The following is a 19,355-nucleotide window of genomic DNA, read 5'->3' as shown; positions in this document are numbered from 1 at the left end:
TATGGATCTCAACATTCTTTATAATAAACTTTACCAATGTGGCTGCCAACATGTGGTACCATAATTTGATAATTTTAGAATTTAAGAAAAAGTTAAAGATTTTTCCCATTTAACAATGATAGATGGAGTGAAAGAGAATGAAGAGGTATGTCGTTTGGCCTTAATAAAATCCAAAAGGTAGTAATGAATATAAGGCCAGGGATAGGATTTTGAGTTTCATTAAGGATCCTACAGAGAATAGTGGTTGATAGATACAGATCAGAAGGGATCTTTAAGTGCTGTCACTAACTGGCACAACATGTGAGAGAGAGACCTGGCTGGCATGCTAGGAGAAATGACTTTGTGTTCTCTGGCATCTGTACCGAGATCCTAACATAACTAAACATTTGATCTTTGTCACTTAACTACATAAACACAAGGTTAGGAGTATAGAAATTCATAGTTGATAAGTACCAAATCTAGTCCATTGCTTTAACTTTGGTCATGTATATGTTATTTATTTTCCTATTAATATAAAATCCAAACTTTAGGAGTAGACATTGTTTTAAATCCTTTTCAAAGTAGAGTCAAAAATAAATAAATATAAAAAACAATTTATCTGACTTCCACTTATATTCAGTTTTTACATTTACATATGAAAATGACTTTTTTGGAAAATATCTCAGTATCACATTATTTTAATAATATTTTCATCCTAATCTCTATGATTTTCATAAAGGATTATTAATTTTATTTTACAGACACAGAAAAGAAAGTATAGAAACACTAAATAGCTGAGGACTTGTGTTTTTGCAGAGATGTGGATGGGTGCTTTTATGTTGGCTGTAATTATCTATTCATTGGGAGAGTACAGTGTTTGGACATTTTCTAACATAAGGAGCTTCCTCTTCCCCTTTGATTGGCAAGTTCATCAGGGTAGATTTCTTATCATTGTCCTTTCTTTTTAGGTGTGAAGTTTTTCAACATGAGTGGCCTCGGAGACAGTTCATCCGACCCTGCTAACCCAGACTCACATAAGAGAAAAGGATCGCCATGTGACACACTGGCATCAAGGTAGGAACACTCTTTTCTTAGTCTATTTCTGGCAGAGCTGCTTTATCATTTTCATTGCCATTTTAGAGCTTTTGTTTCATCCACTCCAAGTTTACTGGCCTTTGTTGAGTCCCTCACCATGTTCCCTTCCTTCCCCAGGGCCCAGATACATGCTGCTCCCTCAGTCCAGCTTGCTCCCTCCAGATTCCCTGTAGCCAACATTTACACATCCTACAGATGCCAGTTTAGTCTGTACTTCCTTAGAGGGAGCCTTTGCTTTCTTCCATAACTATTATGTCAAATCCCCCTTATTCGTGTATCTGTCTCACACGTATTTTTATAGCTCTGAACCAAAATTTCAGGATTTTGATAGTTTGTGTGATTATTTTAGGAGCCCCTGGCTTCTCCACTACACGCTAACCTGCCATTATGTAAGGACCTTGTCTGTTCTTAACTCACTATTTTATCCCCAGTTCCTAGCACAATGTGTTGCTTATATATAAAGGATACAGTAAATATTTGCCAAATGAGTAAATAAATCCATTGTACATCTTTAGCGGCTATCTTAGAACATTATGGTATTTAGTAGAACTAAGAAATATATTGGTATGATATCAAGATTTTAAAGAATGATCATTTGTAGAATTAAATATTTGTATGTTATAAGGAATATGATCACCTTAAATAGGCTAAAAGAGAATTATTACTAAGGAGACTCAGAAAAGATTTTAACAGGAGAGTGCCAAGGCACCAAGCTGGAGAAAGAAAAGGGACTATTTCCCTTACAGTTAACACTGTCACAGAAAGATGATACTAACCTAAGGACTCATAATCACAGGCGATTGTCCAGATGCTGGGAGGAATGGTAATATCAAGATACGATCCAGATTTGTTTTGTCAAAGTTAATGTTCTTTATGTCTGTACATAAAGTCAGTCCTACTTAAAGGAAAACTTAAGAATAAGTAAATAAAACTAATGTCTTTTACATTTAATTTTTTATTTGGGAAAATTTTAAAAACCTCTAGAAGAGTACAGACTAGGAAACTACGTATACCCACCACATATAATTGATAAATTTTGCTGTATTGTTATTATTTTATTAATGTTTTATTATATTTGAATAGTCTTATCTAAGTAAAAGTAGAAAAATGATTAATGAATAAACTGATTTATCTGCAGTTAATTCCTCCAGTCTTTTTAATAGTTATGTATAAGTATCTGTGAGCAATATAGAATGTTTATTAAATTTATATATTGTATAATACTGTATATGGTTATCTACAGTATACTTTTTTAAGCATGGCTTTTGAAATATAAATATACATAAATTCAATCCTAATTCCTTTTGACATAGTATTATACCAGTGTATTACATTTGAAAAATCCATATCCCTGCAAATAGACATTCCCTATAGATCAACAACTTTTTTGTTACAAATTTTTGTTCTTATAGCTTGCCCTGCAGCAGACATCCATATACACACCTCCTATTTATACAGAAGAATTTCTTTAGGCTCTTTGCACATTTTTTATGTAACTACCACATTGTTCTTCAAATGACAAGCATGGGGAATTCCTTTTTTCTCACATCCTTACCCACTGTTCTCTCCTCACTTTAACTTTTTGCCAGTGTGGGGTTATAGTTTTAAGTACATTTCCTTGATAACTAGATAAGTTGATCATAATTTTTGTTTTTTTACTGCCCATGATGTTTGCCTCTTCTGTGAATTTCCCGCTTGTGTCTTCTGCCCATATTCCTGCTGCACTGTCCCTTTCCTTTTTATTCTTAAGAGTTATTTGTAATTTTCTAGTTAGTTCTCTTTTTTGTTTATATTTGATGCAAATAACTTCTCCCAATCTGTTTAACTCTATTTATGCTATCTGTTGACATACCTTAGGACCTTAGGTTTTCATGTGTCAAGCTTTTTGGGGTCGTGCTTAAAAAATTTTTCTTCTACTTCAAGGCCTTAAATGTATTTTTATGTATTTTCTTCTCATACACATTTAGAGTTTGAATTAATCTGAAATTTATATTTGTTGTGTATAATATAAATTCCCATATAGAACATGTAGTTATGACCCTGTCCTTTCCTTGCTTTTGTGCTGTTACCTTTATAATAGACCAGGTTCCTGCATGGATAGGAATCTCGTTCTGAACGTTTTCTTAAGACTTAGCTCCTTAATATGGGGTGATAGGGCAGGTTACTCTTGTTATTTTTCAAATTGTTTTCCTTGGTCTTGGCCTGTTACTCTTTCATACAAATTTTTGAATCCACTTTTTTAGTTTCCCCTGAAGAAAATCCTGCTGGGATTTTGATGAGAATTTCATTTACTTTTATAGATGAAATTAGAGAGAATTGACATTTTTATTTTCTAGAATCTAAATTGTAATGTTTTTATTTATGAATATAAAGGCTTTTCATTTTTTCAAGTCTTCACTGTTCTTCAATAACAGTCTATAATTTTCCCCATGAATGTCTAGCCCATCCTTAGATATATTCCAGGGTACCATAGAATTTTTACTGCTTTTAAGAATGGTATCATTTTATCTATTGCATTTTTCCAATTAGCAGTTATTAATGTATAGGAATGCTAATGATTTGGAACTATTGATCTCATATCCATCCATTGTTCTAACCTTTATTTGTTTTAATGATTTATTTGTAGATCCTCTTTGATTTTTTGTGTGTGTACATAATCACAGATATCAAAATTTTTATATACATATTTTCTCAGACATCTTAAAGATAATTATCTTTTCATATTTGCTTTAAAAATATTTGAAAACATTATCTTCTCCAGGTTTATAAGTATGGACTTCAGTGTTTAAAAAGTGATATTTTTGATATGGTAAACTAAAAATTTCTGATTTTTGAGATATTTGAGTTCATACATAAATCATCTTGTAATGTTTCTTTTGATTTTGTTATTATATACTGTCTCTTCAAACAGACTGTGAACTCAGTAATCATAAAGAGCATATGTTAGACTTCAGGGTGTTGCCGCCCTGAGTACAAGAGCTTTGGATAGAGAATTCCCCAGTAATCGTTTATTGGAGTGAGATGTCTTGTATCTCCTTCCTGTTACCTCTTCTCCGTTCCTTAACTATTCTTGGAGAACAAGGATTAAAATGCTGATCTTAAAATGGTGGGTAGCTGTGCCTTATGCTTGTTTAACATTTCCAGTTCAACTCAGCAAGTGTTTATTAAATGCCTCCTCCTCAACCAGTACCATGTGTGTGATGTTATAAGGTTATAAGTGAAGTGTGAGGCATGTTTTCTGTCTTCAAGAAGCTTACAAATCTAGTCATGCCACTCATTCTTCTTAAACACTTCTCAGTTGCCCCTTGCCCAGAAATTAAATAATCATAATCAAAGTGATGATAATAGATGGCGTTTATTGAGTTAATAATATATGCCAGGAACTCTGCCAAGCATTTTATATGTATCATCTTTCTTAATCCTCACAAAACTCTAGGAGGTAATTAATGTCATTATCCATATTTTACAGATAAGGAAATTAAAGCTTAGAGAAGTTAAATTGTTGTTAAATAGCTTGTCCAGGGTTACATAGCTAGTAAATGACAGAGAAAGTCTGAACTTGTACTTTTAAGCAATATATCGTACTTTTCATCATGGCATGAATGAGCTCTTGTGATTCAGCCAGGACCTGTCTCTTGCCCTTTTGTTTCTTATCATCTATAGTTAAGCCATACTGAGCAACTTAGAGGTTCTTTAACTTGACATTTTCACTCTCACTCTTACTTTTGAAAGAGCTTGTTTTTTTTTCTTTTAGGAAACCAATCTCTCCTTGCCACTAGGTTTAGGCATCTCATTCGCTAGGTCTAGGGCCATCTCTACACGCTTCTATAATATTATAATCTTGCCACATAGTATAATAATGGCCTGTTTCCTTTTCTGTTTTCCCACTAACTGGAGGCTAAGTCTGATTTACTCCTGGATCCCCAGGACACAGTACATGGTTATCTGACACGTAATAAGTATAAGAGCATTTGTTGAAAACCTAACAAGTTGAAGAAAAAAAAGATACGTGAGAAGTTAACTGAGAGTATCATTAATTAGCATGTATGCAATATAAATGGAAATAAAGTGGGTTCGTGAGAGGAGAAATGTAGGTGGCCCAAAGTAATAAAGAAAGCCTTCTTTTCCATTAACGTAGGATTTTTTTGTCACCTCCACCCCTCCTTCAGTTTTGACTTTATTTGAATATGTGTATTCTCATTTTCTGTCCTTTCTTATTAGTTACTTCATTTCATGGTGATTTTCCTAGTCTCGTTTTTAAATCATTTTAGACACTTCACTATTTCATTACTTTTAGCTTCTTCCTTCCTCTGTCACCTCTCTGTCTGCTTATCCTGCCCATTCTCTCACTTTTCTTTTTCTTTTACTCTGCAGTGGTTTCAAGCACTTCAGTTTTACAGAGAAGTTAATGTTGAAAACAGATTTTTTTGGACACGTGAATCCAGTTGACTCATGCTGAAATTTAGACCCACACATTTAAACAGATCATACTTTAGACTGAATCTACTAAATAAGTCTAATATCAAATAGTTTCTCTAACATAAAAGCAAATGAGCTCCAAAACTATCAGATTGCAGAGCTAGAGTTCTCTAAAACCTTCTGTATATCGAAATGTATGTTACTCATTTTCTTCATGCCAAGTTTTCAATGCCTTGGTGTGCAGTTTGTCAAAATATTTTGCTACATGTACTTGCTGTGGAAGTTGTAAGAGTTTTACGAGGTAAAATTGGACTAATTACTTAATAATGAAAGATTTAAAAGGTAAAGACGTGTGATTGTTACAGGTATAAAATTTGGTTTTGTTTTGGGATGTGCACTATTTAGTAGCACTTTGTTTTATGTAGGTAAATACATTTGATTAGTTGAGTTGGTTCTTTTCAGCTTATTATGTTGTTATGTAAATACTATCACTTTTGTAATCTTTTGTTAAGAAAAATAAATGGTATTTTAATTGTTGCCAATTGTGAGCTTTTTAACATCTGATCTTTCCCTCTTTTCATCTTTTTTCTACCACTGTTGCATACAGCCAGTGATTTTGATTGCTGCTTTTAAAACAAAGAGCTAATCGTGACCAATTTTTTACTGTCTTTGTATGTGCTATATAAAGCAGATTGCCTGATAATTTGGCTAAGGGGTAAAGAATGGAAAACAAAAATGAACAATATTTGAGGGAATGTAAAATGCTAGTTGTTTACACTGAGAACTTATCCTAAGTTCTCATTATTTTGCTTTAAGATAAATTGAGTTTGATTTTATTTATTCTATTAATGAGAACTTATAAGTAGATGATATTTTCTATTTTTTTTTATAACAAAGTTATATACTAAAGACATTCTTCTCTGTACCTTTATACCTAATTATTGGTTTGTTATTCTTTTTATTTTACTTTTTGGATAGATACTTTTTTTTCTTTTGGATGAGAATCAACTAGTCTAATCATTATAAGAATCAGGTTATCAGATTTCTATTTATAACTTATTTAAACTCTAGTGTAGTCTGCTCTGCTTATTACAAAAATATTTGAAAAGTCAGATTTTCTATGTCAAAGAGTTATTTAGAGCGTAAAATAATTCCAAATGCAAATAATATATGTACTCTTTGCTTCCTTTTAATATCTAGCATTCATCAGTCATTGAAATAGTCAATGTACATACATCATTGAGGAAATACATCTGTGACAGCAGTCATTCTCTTTATGTATTTTAGCCAGAATTGTTTTCTGCACTTTCGTATTTTCTAATATCTGTTTTTTAGATGTGAATTTAAATTGTTTCCTAAATCTGGTTTTATACTCTCGATAAAAATAGGAATCTCTCTAAATGCGTAAACATTAAATACTTGATCAGAGAAGGAAATGCAGTGGCGGTAATGCACACTAACTGGATGTCCTTTGTGTAACAGCACTGAAAAGAGGCGCAGAGAGCAAGAAAATAAATACTTAGAAGAGCTAGCCGAGTTATTGTCTGCAAACATCAGCGACATTGACAGCTTGAGTGTAAAACCAGACAAATGCAAGATTTTGAAGAAGACCGTCGATCAAATACAGTTGATGAAGAGAATGGAACAAGGTAAAAAAAAGCAAACAACATGGCTATGTGCTTTGTTATTGAGACATTGACAGTATGCGATTTTATTTATTATTAAGAAATTTCTTTGAACTTTGTAATTTTATTAAAGAAACATTTTCGTTTAGATGCTCTTTATTTTAGAAAATAAGTCTGAGAGCCTTCTCGTTACGACAAAGTGGTTTATTAAGTTAGGTTGGAAACTGGTTGCCTTGGGAGGTTATGGGGCCTCCAGTATCATAGGGCATAGAGTCAGGAGACAGTAGTTTTTTTGTCAGAGCTGAGGTTCTGACATAGAGTTGAAAGGTAGTAACTCAGTGTTAGGAAAATCCCTCCATCTGAATAATAAGCTTGGGCTCTGGGAAAATCGTAATGTATTTTTATGGTTTATATTTATACTACCGATATTTACTGGATACCCCACACTACAAAACCCCTGGGTTACCTGCCAGAAACAAAAAGCAAAGCACTTTGGAGAAACACTCCCACACCTGGCCCCATGGGATTCCGAGAGAAAAAGTGCTTCTGAGGGTGATTTTATACTAAAAATTTACATAACATATAAGAGAATAATCTATGATGAGTAGAAGCACAAATAACAAACAGGACTGGACCTCAAAGAACTTCAGATTAATAGAAGCAGTGTGAAAATACTATAAACAGATATGTTTAAAATGATTACAGTGATATGATTTTAAGATTTTAGAAGCTGGAAAATGGCTAGTTGGTGACAACTGATTTATATTTTACCTATATTCTCAGACAGGAGAAACTGAAATTTTGAGCCTGCAAAGGGGAGGACCAGCAAGTGGCACATGGCCCCTTCCCTGCTCAGTTGGTCTCAGAACCCTTACAACCTGGCTCAGAGTCCCTAAGCTGAAGGTGGGAGGATTCCTTTGGGGAAATTAAGCAGTCCAAAGGAAAAGACACGCAAACACTGACAGTAGGGAATGATCTCCCAGTGAAAAAAATCAGCTCCTTGCTTTGCTCCTGCTCTTCACACAGCTACCAGTCAGAACTTTAGTTCCTCACTCTTTAATATGAATAAAAATCCAAATATTCATGAAAAACCTGTAATATAGAAGAGAACAAACTAAGCAAACAAACAGAAAAAAAGAGAACTCATAGGAAACACAGATAACGCAGGAAGCAGAAGAAAACTTAAGATAACCAAACAGTCCTTCAGAGACAAAAGGGAAGATATTTGATCCGTGAAACAGGAATAAGATGCTATAAAATGAAACATTCAAAACAAATAAATAACTCAATTAAAAATGGGCAAATAGACATTGCTCCAAAGAAGACATACAGATGACTAATAAGAACACAAAAAAACATGCTCAGTATCACCAGCCATCAGAGAAATGAAAATCAGAATCACATAGAGATACCACTTTGCATCCACAAAACAATAATATATTGTTCATGAAATCATACAAATACAGTTTAGGTATAAAAACATGCTTAGAAATTATTATGCTGACCTCAGAATACCGGTTACTTCTGAAATGGGACAGAGGAGGAACGGCGGCAAAGCTTTACCTCTATTTGCAGCATTACATTTATGTAAGAAGGAAAGACCTGAAGCAAACAACATTAACATCGGTGAAAAATGAATGGTGGCTCTGTGAATGTACGCTCTGTCATTTTCTGTTTTTTTGTTTTTTTTTGGTTTTTTGGAATATTTCATATATTAAAGTGAAAAAATGCATCTCTGTGTTCAATAATACCATATTTGGTTTTTGATGAACTAACTAGTCTGACAGAAACTTTTATTTAAGTATTATGCTTTAAGATGATGGATGGATGATTTCAACAGCACTTCACAAAAGAATTTCAAATCACTTAGGGGTTATAGTTTTAGCAATCAGATCATGACATGAATGTGAAAGGTTAGCTAGATATGTAGGCTCACAAAAGGAAAAATCATATCTTCTCTCTCTCTTCAGTGGCAGTTGATCAAATCAGAAAAGAAAAAAGAAATGGAAGAAATAATCATTCTTTTATAATTTGTTAATTTCTTGAAAACTTTTGGTGCAGACTTTTAAAAAAGGCTGTATACACATTCGTACCATTTTTTCTGGACACTGGACTTGGTGGATCAGAATTCAGATCTTCTTGCTACCACTTATTAGTTATATTATTTGGGATACATTACTTAACCTTTGTGACCCACTTTTATCATTTACAGAATAAGTATAATTAAGATTAAATATGAGATTGCCTAGATCATAAATACATGTTATTTGAATCTGAAATTAGATGAATCCAAGTCATCTTAAACTTGCCATTATAGAAATAAGCCTTTTTAGGATGTATGACTTTTTGGTTCTTTATTGTAGAGAAATCAGCAACTGATGATGAAGTACAGAAATCAGACATCTCATCGAGTAGTCAAGGAGTGATAGAAAAGGAATCCCTGGGACCTCTTCTTTTGGAGGTAGCTGTTCTCATTGTCTCAGAAAGTGATCAGAATCTTTGTTTTAGCTACATTAGTTTTTCTTTATCTTCTTTTGTGTCTTAAATCCAATTAATGATTTATAAAAGAAAGTTTTAAAGAACTCGAATATTTATTTTATTTTGGAAACTATTTTGACAGTTGTCAATATTTCAGAATTAAATGTGAATAATGAACATAAGAAATTTTCATAAAGCCATTCTAAACAGTTATTACTGTATGAAGCCTACTATATGGCTTTGCCATCTATTTCTGTGGTGGTTAGGACCAGTTGGGAAAATAAAACAGCTATTTAGCTAGCTGGTGCTGTCTATATGTCTGCTGTAGAATTTCACTTTTGAATAAAGGATGCCTCACTTTATTGCAGTAGGTGTTTTCCTGGAAAGTTTTCTGACTAAAAATTTGTTAATTGTTTATGTAAACATTGTAAGAGAATGTACTATTTTAACAATCCTCTATCAAACTTTTTAAAGTAAAGAACTTTAAAACAGGAATTACTTTGTAATTACTCTGTAATTTTCATCCTGCTTTTTCTATTTAGTTTTTTTCTCCCACAGATGATTTAGTATTCTCAACACAGATGATTTGTTTCCAAACAAGGTCATCACCTTAAGTGCTCTCTCTCATACATGAATGCTTAAAAACATGTGTATGTGTGTGTACACACTCATGCCCCATAGTGTATGCTTTTACATCTCTAGGCCTAATTTATATACACACGCACACGTTTATTATATACATATATGTATTTGTATGCATGTATTTGTATTTTATGTATAAAAAGCATATAACATATATTCTTTATATATATAAAATAAATTCTCCTTTCCTTCTCCTACCTCAAGGTCCTCCTTTGTGGTAAAGTCTTCCTAATAACTCAAACTGTATAGGTCTCTCTATATTCTAACTTGTTTATACATTTTTTTCCTGTTACCCTAACCATTTCTGTGTTTTTGTATTCACTATAATTCCCTCTACCAACACTGCTAATGTAAGAACATGCTCAAAATTCAGTACTTGCTTTTCTGGTTCCAGAAATATCATGTATTCTCTTTGCTTCACCTTTCATTTCTATAGAGATGACACCCAAGTATATATTTCTTGCTTTAACTTTTACTCATAATCCATTCCTGTAGTTTTGATAGGCTGCTAAGTATTTTTGATTCTCCTATTAGCAACTTCTCTTTCAGAATCTAAATTATTTATTTCCCCTCCACGTTATACAAGTACTTTCTTATTTTAGACTATTGATTTTAATGATTTTTGTTAGGGGAATGAGCACATATTCTTTAGAATTGTAAAATATAAAAGATATTGGCCTTTGAAACTCGATGGAAACTACTCTCTGAGCCAGTGCATACATGTACAGCTGGGAGAGGGAGAAGCTACTACATGTGATGGACTCTGATTTTTTTATCATATTCTTTTCACAACCCATTAAATTGACTGCATGATACATGACTGCATTTTGGAAACAGTGTTGTAGCAATTATAGTAAAAATGTTAGCGGTAGAATCTAGACGTGGTGGGTATACAAATATTCGCTATAAAATTCCTTCAACTTTGCTATAATTTAAAAAATTTTAATATAACCTGTTAGAGGAAGATAAGTTAAAGAAAGAAAAGTACTTTAGGCTCATTTCCCACTTCTACTCCATCTTTTCCCCTTGCTTGGCCCCTGTCACCTACCATCCCACTACCTGCGTACACTTGGGCCCTTCCTAGCACTTACTGTTTATCCCTGCTACTCTGCAGGATGTTAGTAGACTAGTGTTTTCATAGTCTCTAGTTTTTTATGGGGTTCTGCCTGCCTTCTTAGTACCCTGAGTTTAAAACTGGCCTCAGAACTTTATATCCGCTTTCAATTTATTAAATATTTATTAAATTTATTTTCTGCATATAATATCATTTGAGATACTGAAGAATTGTAAGGTATAGAGGGCCTTCTGATTTCTGGAGTTCCTGTAGGAAAATGGCAGTCATTTAAATCCTAGTTTCACCACACGTTCTTCAGAAACCACAGAAATCAACAAGGAGAGCAACAGATTATCCACAAACTGAATACAGCACAACTGAAGACAGAGAATGCTACTACTACTAGTACTTTAATTTATATAAACATTTGTTATTGCTGTATGAGAAAAGCCCACAGCACTTTACAATGAACAGAAAGTGACAGGAAAACATCTATTCGAAACCGCTGTAAAAAGAAAACAAAGTAAGAATTATTTTTTTAGCTGATGAAATTATTACCCTGAAAACCACTGTGAATCAAAGGAAAACTGTAACACACATGAATTAAATGTCATTAGGCAAGCATTTTCAAATATGAAAAAAACATCAAATTAGAAATTCCAAAAACTCAGAATAGAAATAAATGTGTCTAAGTCCTTGACTCCGAGGCACAAATAATATTTTTATGTATGAGCTATAGATATATGAAACAGAGACCGTAAAATGGAATTACTAACTTTTACAGACTTCACAGCTGCCTTCGTGTACAACCTTTTCTATCCCTCTTCTGTACTCCCCAACCCTGTCCTTGTTGCCTTAAGCTTCACAGAGTCTAATCCAGGGCAGCTAAGAAGAGGTGGCAGAAAAGCTACGTGAGATTGTCCATTGAATTATCCAGACTGCAGTCTAGAGCTGCTCTGTTCAGTAAGATAGCCACTAGCTGCCTGTGGCTATTCAAAGCTGAATAAAATTTTAAAATTCAGTGTTTCAGCTTCACCAGCCATATTTAGAGTGCTCAGTACCCACATGTGGTTAGTGGCTACTGTATTGGACAACACATATATAGAACACTTCCAACACTGCAGAAAGTTGTGTTTTACAGTATTGGTCTAGAGCGACTTGCTCAGATAGAAGATCTGCCCGTCCGAAAAGTGACCAAATAGCCACCATAATATGACAAATCCTCGCCGTACAGTTTCCAATTGATTCCTTCCTGCCACCTTTTTTGAACATAAAATAAAGGGAGCATGAATTAACAATGAAAGTATCGGAGATAATTTCTTCACATTTAAAGAGAAAATGGTATTAGAATTTGTTTATTCAACAAATGTTTGTTACTTGGCCCATAGTAAGTACTTATCAGTACAGGCATTTATTTTAAGCTCCTCATTTTGCATTTCTCTTTGCTGCAATTTATAAATTCCTTGCCTCCTATTCAGAGCTCTGCATTATCTGGCTCTGATGCTCCTTGTTTCCTACTGTTCTCCAAGAAAAATTCTGTTTTCATCACGAAGATCCCCCTACACCTCGCACGTGCATCCAGGCCTCCTTTATACCATTCCCTACGTTGCCAGTGTGGCGCTTGACACCACTCTCTCTCCCATAAAACCCTCCCGTGGTGTCTCTGATAGAACTCTTTCCTCTCCCCTCTGGCTGCTCCTCAGCCTCTTGTGCACATTTCTTTACCTGTCTGCTAAATGTTAGCATCCTCTAGGGCTTTGGCCCTGACTCTTTTCCTTTTCTTAAAAAAGAAAAAAAAAAATTTCTCTGCACATATTTTGGGCAGTTTTATCTACATCTATGTCTGTGTTTATATGATATATTCATATATGTGTGTGCACACGTGTGTGTGTGCACACATGTATGTGTGTATAAAGTATTAGGGTTCTCTGGCTTTCAAGTAGCAGATACAATTCTGACTAAATTAAGTAAATATGAATTTATTAGAATGCTATTTAGATATTACAGAAACATGTTTGGAAATAGGATGAAACCAAGGTATCTTAAGAAGGCTAGAAAGCAGAAACTATACAAATGGTCTCAGCAAGACTCATTTGGGCAGTGCTTTGCTGCTAGAATGAATGTTTTCCAGCCATATTTGGTCTTTTTATAATTTTCCTCAAGTTCACATTTAGGGAGGAAGTTTCCCACTGGCCTGATTAAGAATCCCATGAGACTTTTTTTAATGGAGAAGAAGTAACTCCCCAAAGGAAATCAGATATTCTGTGGAAGGGGAAAAGATGATTGTAGTTAAAAACAAATAAACAAAACCCAAATGGTGCTGTATGTACCTGTAAATTGCAGATGCCTGTCTTTAGCCAAGATCCATCATCAGAACTTCCCTTTCATTATATCCTGCTGCCTTTTGACCATCCTCATCTGAATGTTCCTCAGTCATTTCAAATATAATATTTCTAAAACTAAATTTATAATCTGTCTCTTTACATTTTTTTTAAAAAGTCAAAAAATGAAAGACTAAATTTTTTTCCACCTTAAATCTTATTTCTCAAGGAAAGGCACTTACCTACAAAAACTCTAAAGTCATTCATGAAGAATTACCCTAAATGCTTGTTCCCACAGCTGCTAGAGGTGACCAAATGCTGTTTGTTCTGCCTTTGTCAAATTCTCTTCTATCACCTCTACTGCCTTATTTCAGGCTCTCATTTGAACTGAAGTATCACAATAGCATTGCAGCTGGTCTCCTTGCTTCCAGTGGCCACACCACATCCACTGCCAGACGATCTTTGTAAAAGCAGATCATGTCAATCTCCTGCTTAAAAACAGCGCCTTCAAGATAACATAACCCCCACTGCCTCAAAGATAAATTTGTTATTGTTTTGCTTTTCCTTGAAGCTTTTTAAAGAAAAAAAAAATTACTGTTAAATATAATAGACATATGACAAGTACATACAAAGCGGTTCCTTTTTTTTTTTTTTTTAAACTTCTGAGCCATTTCCTGTTTTGAATAGCCTGTCACATCTCATTCACCTGAGCTGCTCCTCTGTGTCCTCCAAGCCTTGGCTCAAGCGTAGTGTGGCCTCCTTCCAGGAAACCTTCCCAATGATAATCATCTCTTCACCCACTTTGGGTCCCTCACTTTGGTGTTTAACGTTTATGAATTGCTCTATTGTACTATATTGTAACTATACGTATTTGTCTTTTTCCTTTCAGAGGCTATAAAACTGTTGAGAATTATGTGTTTTATTCCCAGAACTTTCTCTAATGACTAACACATAGGTGATAGAGAAGCTTATGTAGTCATTTAAAGCCAGGGCCCTGTGAGAACCCTACCGTGAGACCCACGGCGGTCCTCCTCACAGGGCGGAATCCTGGGTGGAGGGAAAATCCCCGCTCAAGATTGATGATGTCGTACCGAGTGGACAGGCATTTGTCATCATCTCCTTGGTGCGGCTCAGTGTAAGACCAGCTGTTGGAACTTCGTGAAATAGGAAGATCCCTTCCCAGGAACACACATGGAGGTTAATTATGTGTGCAACGTAAGAGGGAAACTTGTGAAATAAGAACAAGTATTGGCAGATTATATTAATCACACATACTTCTAGAAATTAGAGATATTTGTATATTTATATAGTCTCAAAGAATATTCCCTGAAATGTTACCAATCTCTCAGGGGTGGGATTTTGGCAGATCTTCTAGCTACTTCATTTTCATATTTAAAAACTTTTTGCAAGAATATATTTCATTTATAATTAAAAAAAAAAAAATAAGCGTTTTCAGCAAAAGACAGGCTGCCTGCCTCTCAGGAGTGGGGCCAGGAGGATAGCTCTGTGACTGGCAGAGCCTTTGTCGGCCTGTTTCCCAGGCCCTCCTTTTCTGGGGAAGCTGAGAAGAAACATGGTGCCCCACACTTCACAGAGGAAACGACAAGTCCGTGTAAGGGAGGCGAAGCACACACCTGGGGGAGTTCTGCACTCCCTGTCAGGCCAGCCGGCCGTGTTTTCCAGAAGCCAGTTGCTAGAGTAATTTCCCAGCCTGGCAGTGAGGCCGCATGCAGTCAATGGGAGGAGACCTTGGAGAAGCTCCAGTAAGTCTGCCGCAGTGGGAGACTGCAGGTACTCCAGGCCTGCTGCAGTGAAGGAGAACTTTAAAGTCCTTTGGATTTAGTAAACGCCTTAAAAATAATTGTACCAAGTAGTCTAGGTGAATCCCTGGGCCTTGCTGGTCCTGGAGGTCTGCACACCAGCCCCAAGCCTACCACTGACCAGTCTTCAGACTGGGTAGAGATAATTCTGAGAGTGGGTCTTGGTCTCTCCTAGCCGCTCTGCAGATAATGGGTAACTTCCAGAGACATCCAGAGACAGACATGGAAAGTGAAGAAAGCAAGGGAAAGACTGGCTGTGGCTTTGAAGGTAGACAGAGTCTCCAGGGAGAATGAGGAGCCAAGAAGGATGTGCTGAAAACTAGATTTACAAAAGGAGAAAGTAATGCCGAGGAGTTGGGTAGCATGGCCCTTCAAAAGTGATTCACCATGAAGCAGCCAGGTTTTACTCACCTGCCTTTCATGTCAGTCTTGTTTCTTGCTCTGAACTGTGATACTTTTTTATACCCAAGCTGGTCTTTATTAAACTCTGAGAGACCACAGAGAAAAAATTAAATTGTATTGACACTAATTCAATTAAGAGCTACGAACATTTTAAAGAATTTTTAGATCTACTTTTAAAAAATTGATACATTTACCCTAATTGAAATTTAAAAAAATCATACATCCATATTTCAGTTATCCCTATTTTGCATAAATTGCAAGATGAATGTGTGTGTGTATGTGCATGTGTGTGTGTGTGTGTGTGTGTGCGTGTGTGTATATATATATATATCACCTGCTATGAAATTTATAGCTAATTTGACAACAAGCTAGTCAGATACGAGGGTGATTTCCTGTGCTCATCAAAACCCAAAATAGTTTAGCGAAGGATTTATTTAGTATTGAGGTTTTCAGATTATTAATCACACCGTTCTCCCTTTTGCATTATTAATTAAATGAGAAACAGTACAACAGTCAAGTGGAATAAAGTATTAGGAATATTTTGTGAAAGAAAATATTAGGAATATCTTTAATGAGAGCAATGTGGTTGTACTGGATTATTTTTTAAAATCTTGCTTGAATCGCAATGATTTGAAGATGTAGTTCTAAGTTTATTTTAATATTTGGTTTAAATAATCATCTTAGTTGAAAAAGACACCTCACAAAAATGAGGTAGTTGGCAATGGAAAAATATATCATTGGATGAGCTTATTACTAAAGTCACAATACTCTTTTTAAAATCCGATTCACAATTATGCAGCGTTTTTTTTTTGAAATTCCATCTCCCTTGATCTCAGACAAATCAAAAGATATTGCATTTTCACATTTAAAAAAATGGGTTTAATGCCCACTGAAACTCGATAGTTTTTGAGCAGGTAAAAAGTTTTGTTTCTAAATGTTTAAACTGAGAAGATAATTTTTATGAGTGATTCATGTCATTTTCACCAACAAAATCAAAATTATGATGTCATTTTAAAACATCCATTTTCACATGCTATCTCTATAGCATAAGTGTCTTTTTGAAAGGCAGTTCTTATTTTTGTTAAATTTTCATCTCGAAGGGACAAAATTAAGTGTTATCTTGAAGGGACAAAATTAGGTGTTATTGTTTGGAAAATATTTGCTAGATAGCATATTATCATTACCACTTGGCATCATAGAAAAGTTCAGCAAATTGGGACAGTTGTCTTTTCTAAAAAGAAAAATGAGTAGCCCATCAACATTGTTAGATGGCTCTTTTAAGTATTTTCCCACAGATAACCAGCAAGCCCCTTGTATGATATGAAGGATTTTTGTCTTGTTCATTACAAAATTCTGTAAATGTTCTGCTTTTTAAAGGTCTTTTTTCTATTGCTTATATATATTCTATAGCAAGCAAACTGCAATATATTGCAGTTAATGGAAAAATTATAAATAAGTAAGGTGCCACTGTCTACTTCTCCATTTTGGATCTTCTCTTGGGATTCCATGGTTTATGATATGTAACTGTCAGGACTAAGTGAGGCACCAGGGTGTCATTATGTTTATTAAATTTAATTTCTTATGTTTTGAGTTACACTGTAAATGGGGGTTCTAATTTTTTTCCTGCACCCCTGTAGATATTCTGCTCAACCTGGGGCACATATGTCTCCTTTTGGTGACCTCTAGCTCTATCTCAGTGTATAAGTGGCCCTCTGTGATTTGGCTTCTGTCCACCTCTTAGACTTATTTCCTGCCACAAGCCTGCTTTGTACCATGTACCCCAGCAACTCCAAACTGCTTTTTCATTTCTTTATGTGCCATGTCTAGGATCTTCTTCCCTCAAACCTCTTTCCCTCCTCTACTATGCCTTTTATAACTAAGGTAGGGGCCTGTAAAGAGTCTTTCTTTGCCCCTACCCTGACCTCAGATTAGGTATCCTTCCTTGTGCTCATAGAATGTTCTGTGTATGTCTCTGATACTACATTTATCACTGGTATTATGTTTCTGTCTGTCTACCATAAGCGCCTTGAGGGTAGAGAGCAGTTCTTAACCTATAGTTTAGAGATGTTTATGACTGAATGCATGGGTCAATCACTTCTCATTTGCTCCCATAAAATTTCTTTCTAAGGAAGAAGGGTGACATATTCATTCATGCCTATTTGAAACAGTGTACAATCTCTTTATAAGCTTGACCCCTCCGCAAAGAACATACAATATTAAATTTTCTATTCGGTCCCCCCCTTTTAATGACAGATTTCTCATCTCTTTTTTAATACAAGAATGCATATGTTTATTCTTTTATCTTTTTACCTCCCGACCTCTTAATCTTTTTTTTTTCTTCTTTTTTTGGCTTTGCAGGCTTTGGATGGATTTTTCTTTGTTGTGAACTGTGAAGGGAGAATTGTATTTGTGTCAGAGAATGTGACCAGCTACTTGGGTTACAATCAGGAGGAATTAATGAATACCAGTGTCTACAGCATACTGCATGTAGGGGATCATGCAGAATTTGTGAAGAATCTGCTACCAAAATCACTAGGTACAAAGAAGTGTGTTTTTTAAAGGAATATGAACTTTCTGTAGATTCTCCTTATGTAATGTTATTATTTTTATAACACATAGTATTATTCTAATATTGTTACATTTAAAATATTTTTAAGTTTAGTTTCATCTTGAGATGTAAAGGGGGAACGTCATCAAATAGCTCAGCAGTTCCCAACCTTTTTGACACCAGGGGCCAGTGCTCCTACGAGAATCTAATGCCCGATGATTTGAGGAGATGCTAGCGCAGGGGAGCGGCTGCAAATACAGATGAAGCTTTGCTGGCTCTCCCGCCGCTCACCTCCTGCTGTGCGGCCCCGGTCCTAACAGGCCACAGACCAGTACTGTCCATGGCCCAGGGGTTGGTGACCCATGAAATAGCCAATAGAGAGCATTGCTTTTATCATCTTGCTCTGGATTATGCCACAATCATCTGACCATAGTGGGAGGCAGACCAGATAGTTGCTTTGCCACAAGAAGCTTCTGCTTGAAATTCTCTTTGTTTTCCATTTTAATTATGTCCAAGAAAGAGACAAATGTATATCCTTCCTACCAATCTGCTTCAAGGGGAAAAAGCAAAAAGGGAGGTGGAAGGGCAAAGGGAGGAAGGAAAGAAAAGAGGAAGGAAAGGAGGGGGAGGGAATGGAGGTAGTGGAATAAACTGTCATATTACATATTTACTAAAATAAACATTTTTGGATATAAGTGCTTTCAACCCAGGAGTTCCAAATGTGTTTGGATGGGTTGTTCACTGACGAAGGATCCTGGCTCAGAGGATGGGTGGGGTCCGATTTCCAGCCTCCGTTCCATTTACTAAGCCATGTGCCTAATCTTACGCCTATATGTGCTCCAAAATTGGGGAGAGAGTCTTGGCTAGAGATCCTATATAACTAAACCAAACATGCAGATTAAATGTTATCCATAACTCTCTATTTTCTACATTGTTTACTTGACGGAATGGAAGCCGATTTGTCCTTTGAAA

At 35.2% G+C, this 19,355-nt stretch overlaps 1 protein-coding gene across 6 annotated transcripts in view; it reads left to right on the top strand.

Annotated features, from left to right (window-relative positions):
* Positions 1-19,355, top strand: part of NCOA1 (nuclear receptor coactivator 1) — a 149,936-nt gene that overhangs the window by 68,430 nt on the left and 62,151 nt on the right. For all 6 annotated transcript variants that reach the window (XM_011356558.2, XM_011356562.2, XM_011356557.2 and 3 more), the window contains 4 exons: positions 948-1,053; positions 6,976-7,142; positions 9,482-9,579; positions 18,194-18,371. In XM_011356558.2, the coding sequence (XP_011354860.1) occupies positions 965-1,053; positions 6,976-7,142; positions 9,482-9,579; positions 18,194-18,371 (532 nt within the window). In that variant the 5' untranslated portion in view covers positions 948-964. The remainder of the gene's footprint in view (positions 1-947; positions 1,054-6,975; positions 7,143-9,481; positions 9,580-18,193; positions 18,372-19,355) is intronic.

This window comes from Pteropus vampyrus, unplaced genomic scaffold (genome assembly GCF_000151845.1).
Source record: "Pteropus vampyrus isolate Shadow unplaced genomic scaffold, Pvam_2.0 Scaffold28, whole genome shotgun sequence".
Classification (NCBI taxonomy): domain Eukaryota; kingdom Metazoa; phylum Chordata; class Mammalia; order Chiroptera; family Pteropodidae; genus Pteropus; species Pteropus vampyrus.
The sequence above is the reverse complement of the archived record's forward strand: the minus strand, read 5'-3'. Positions and strand labels throughout refer to the sequence as shown.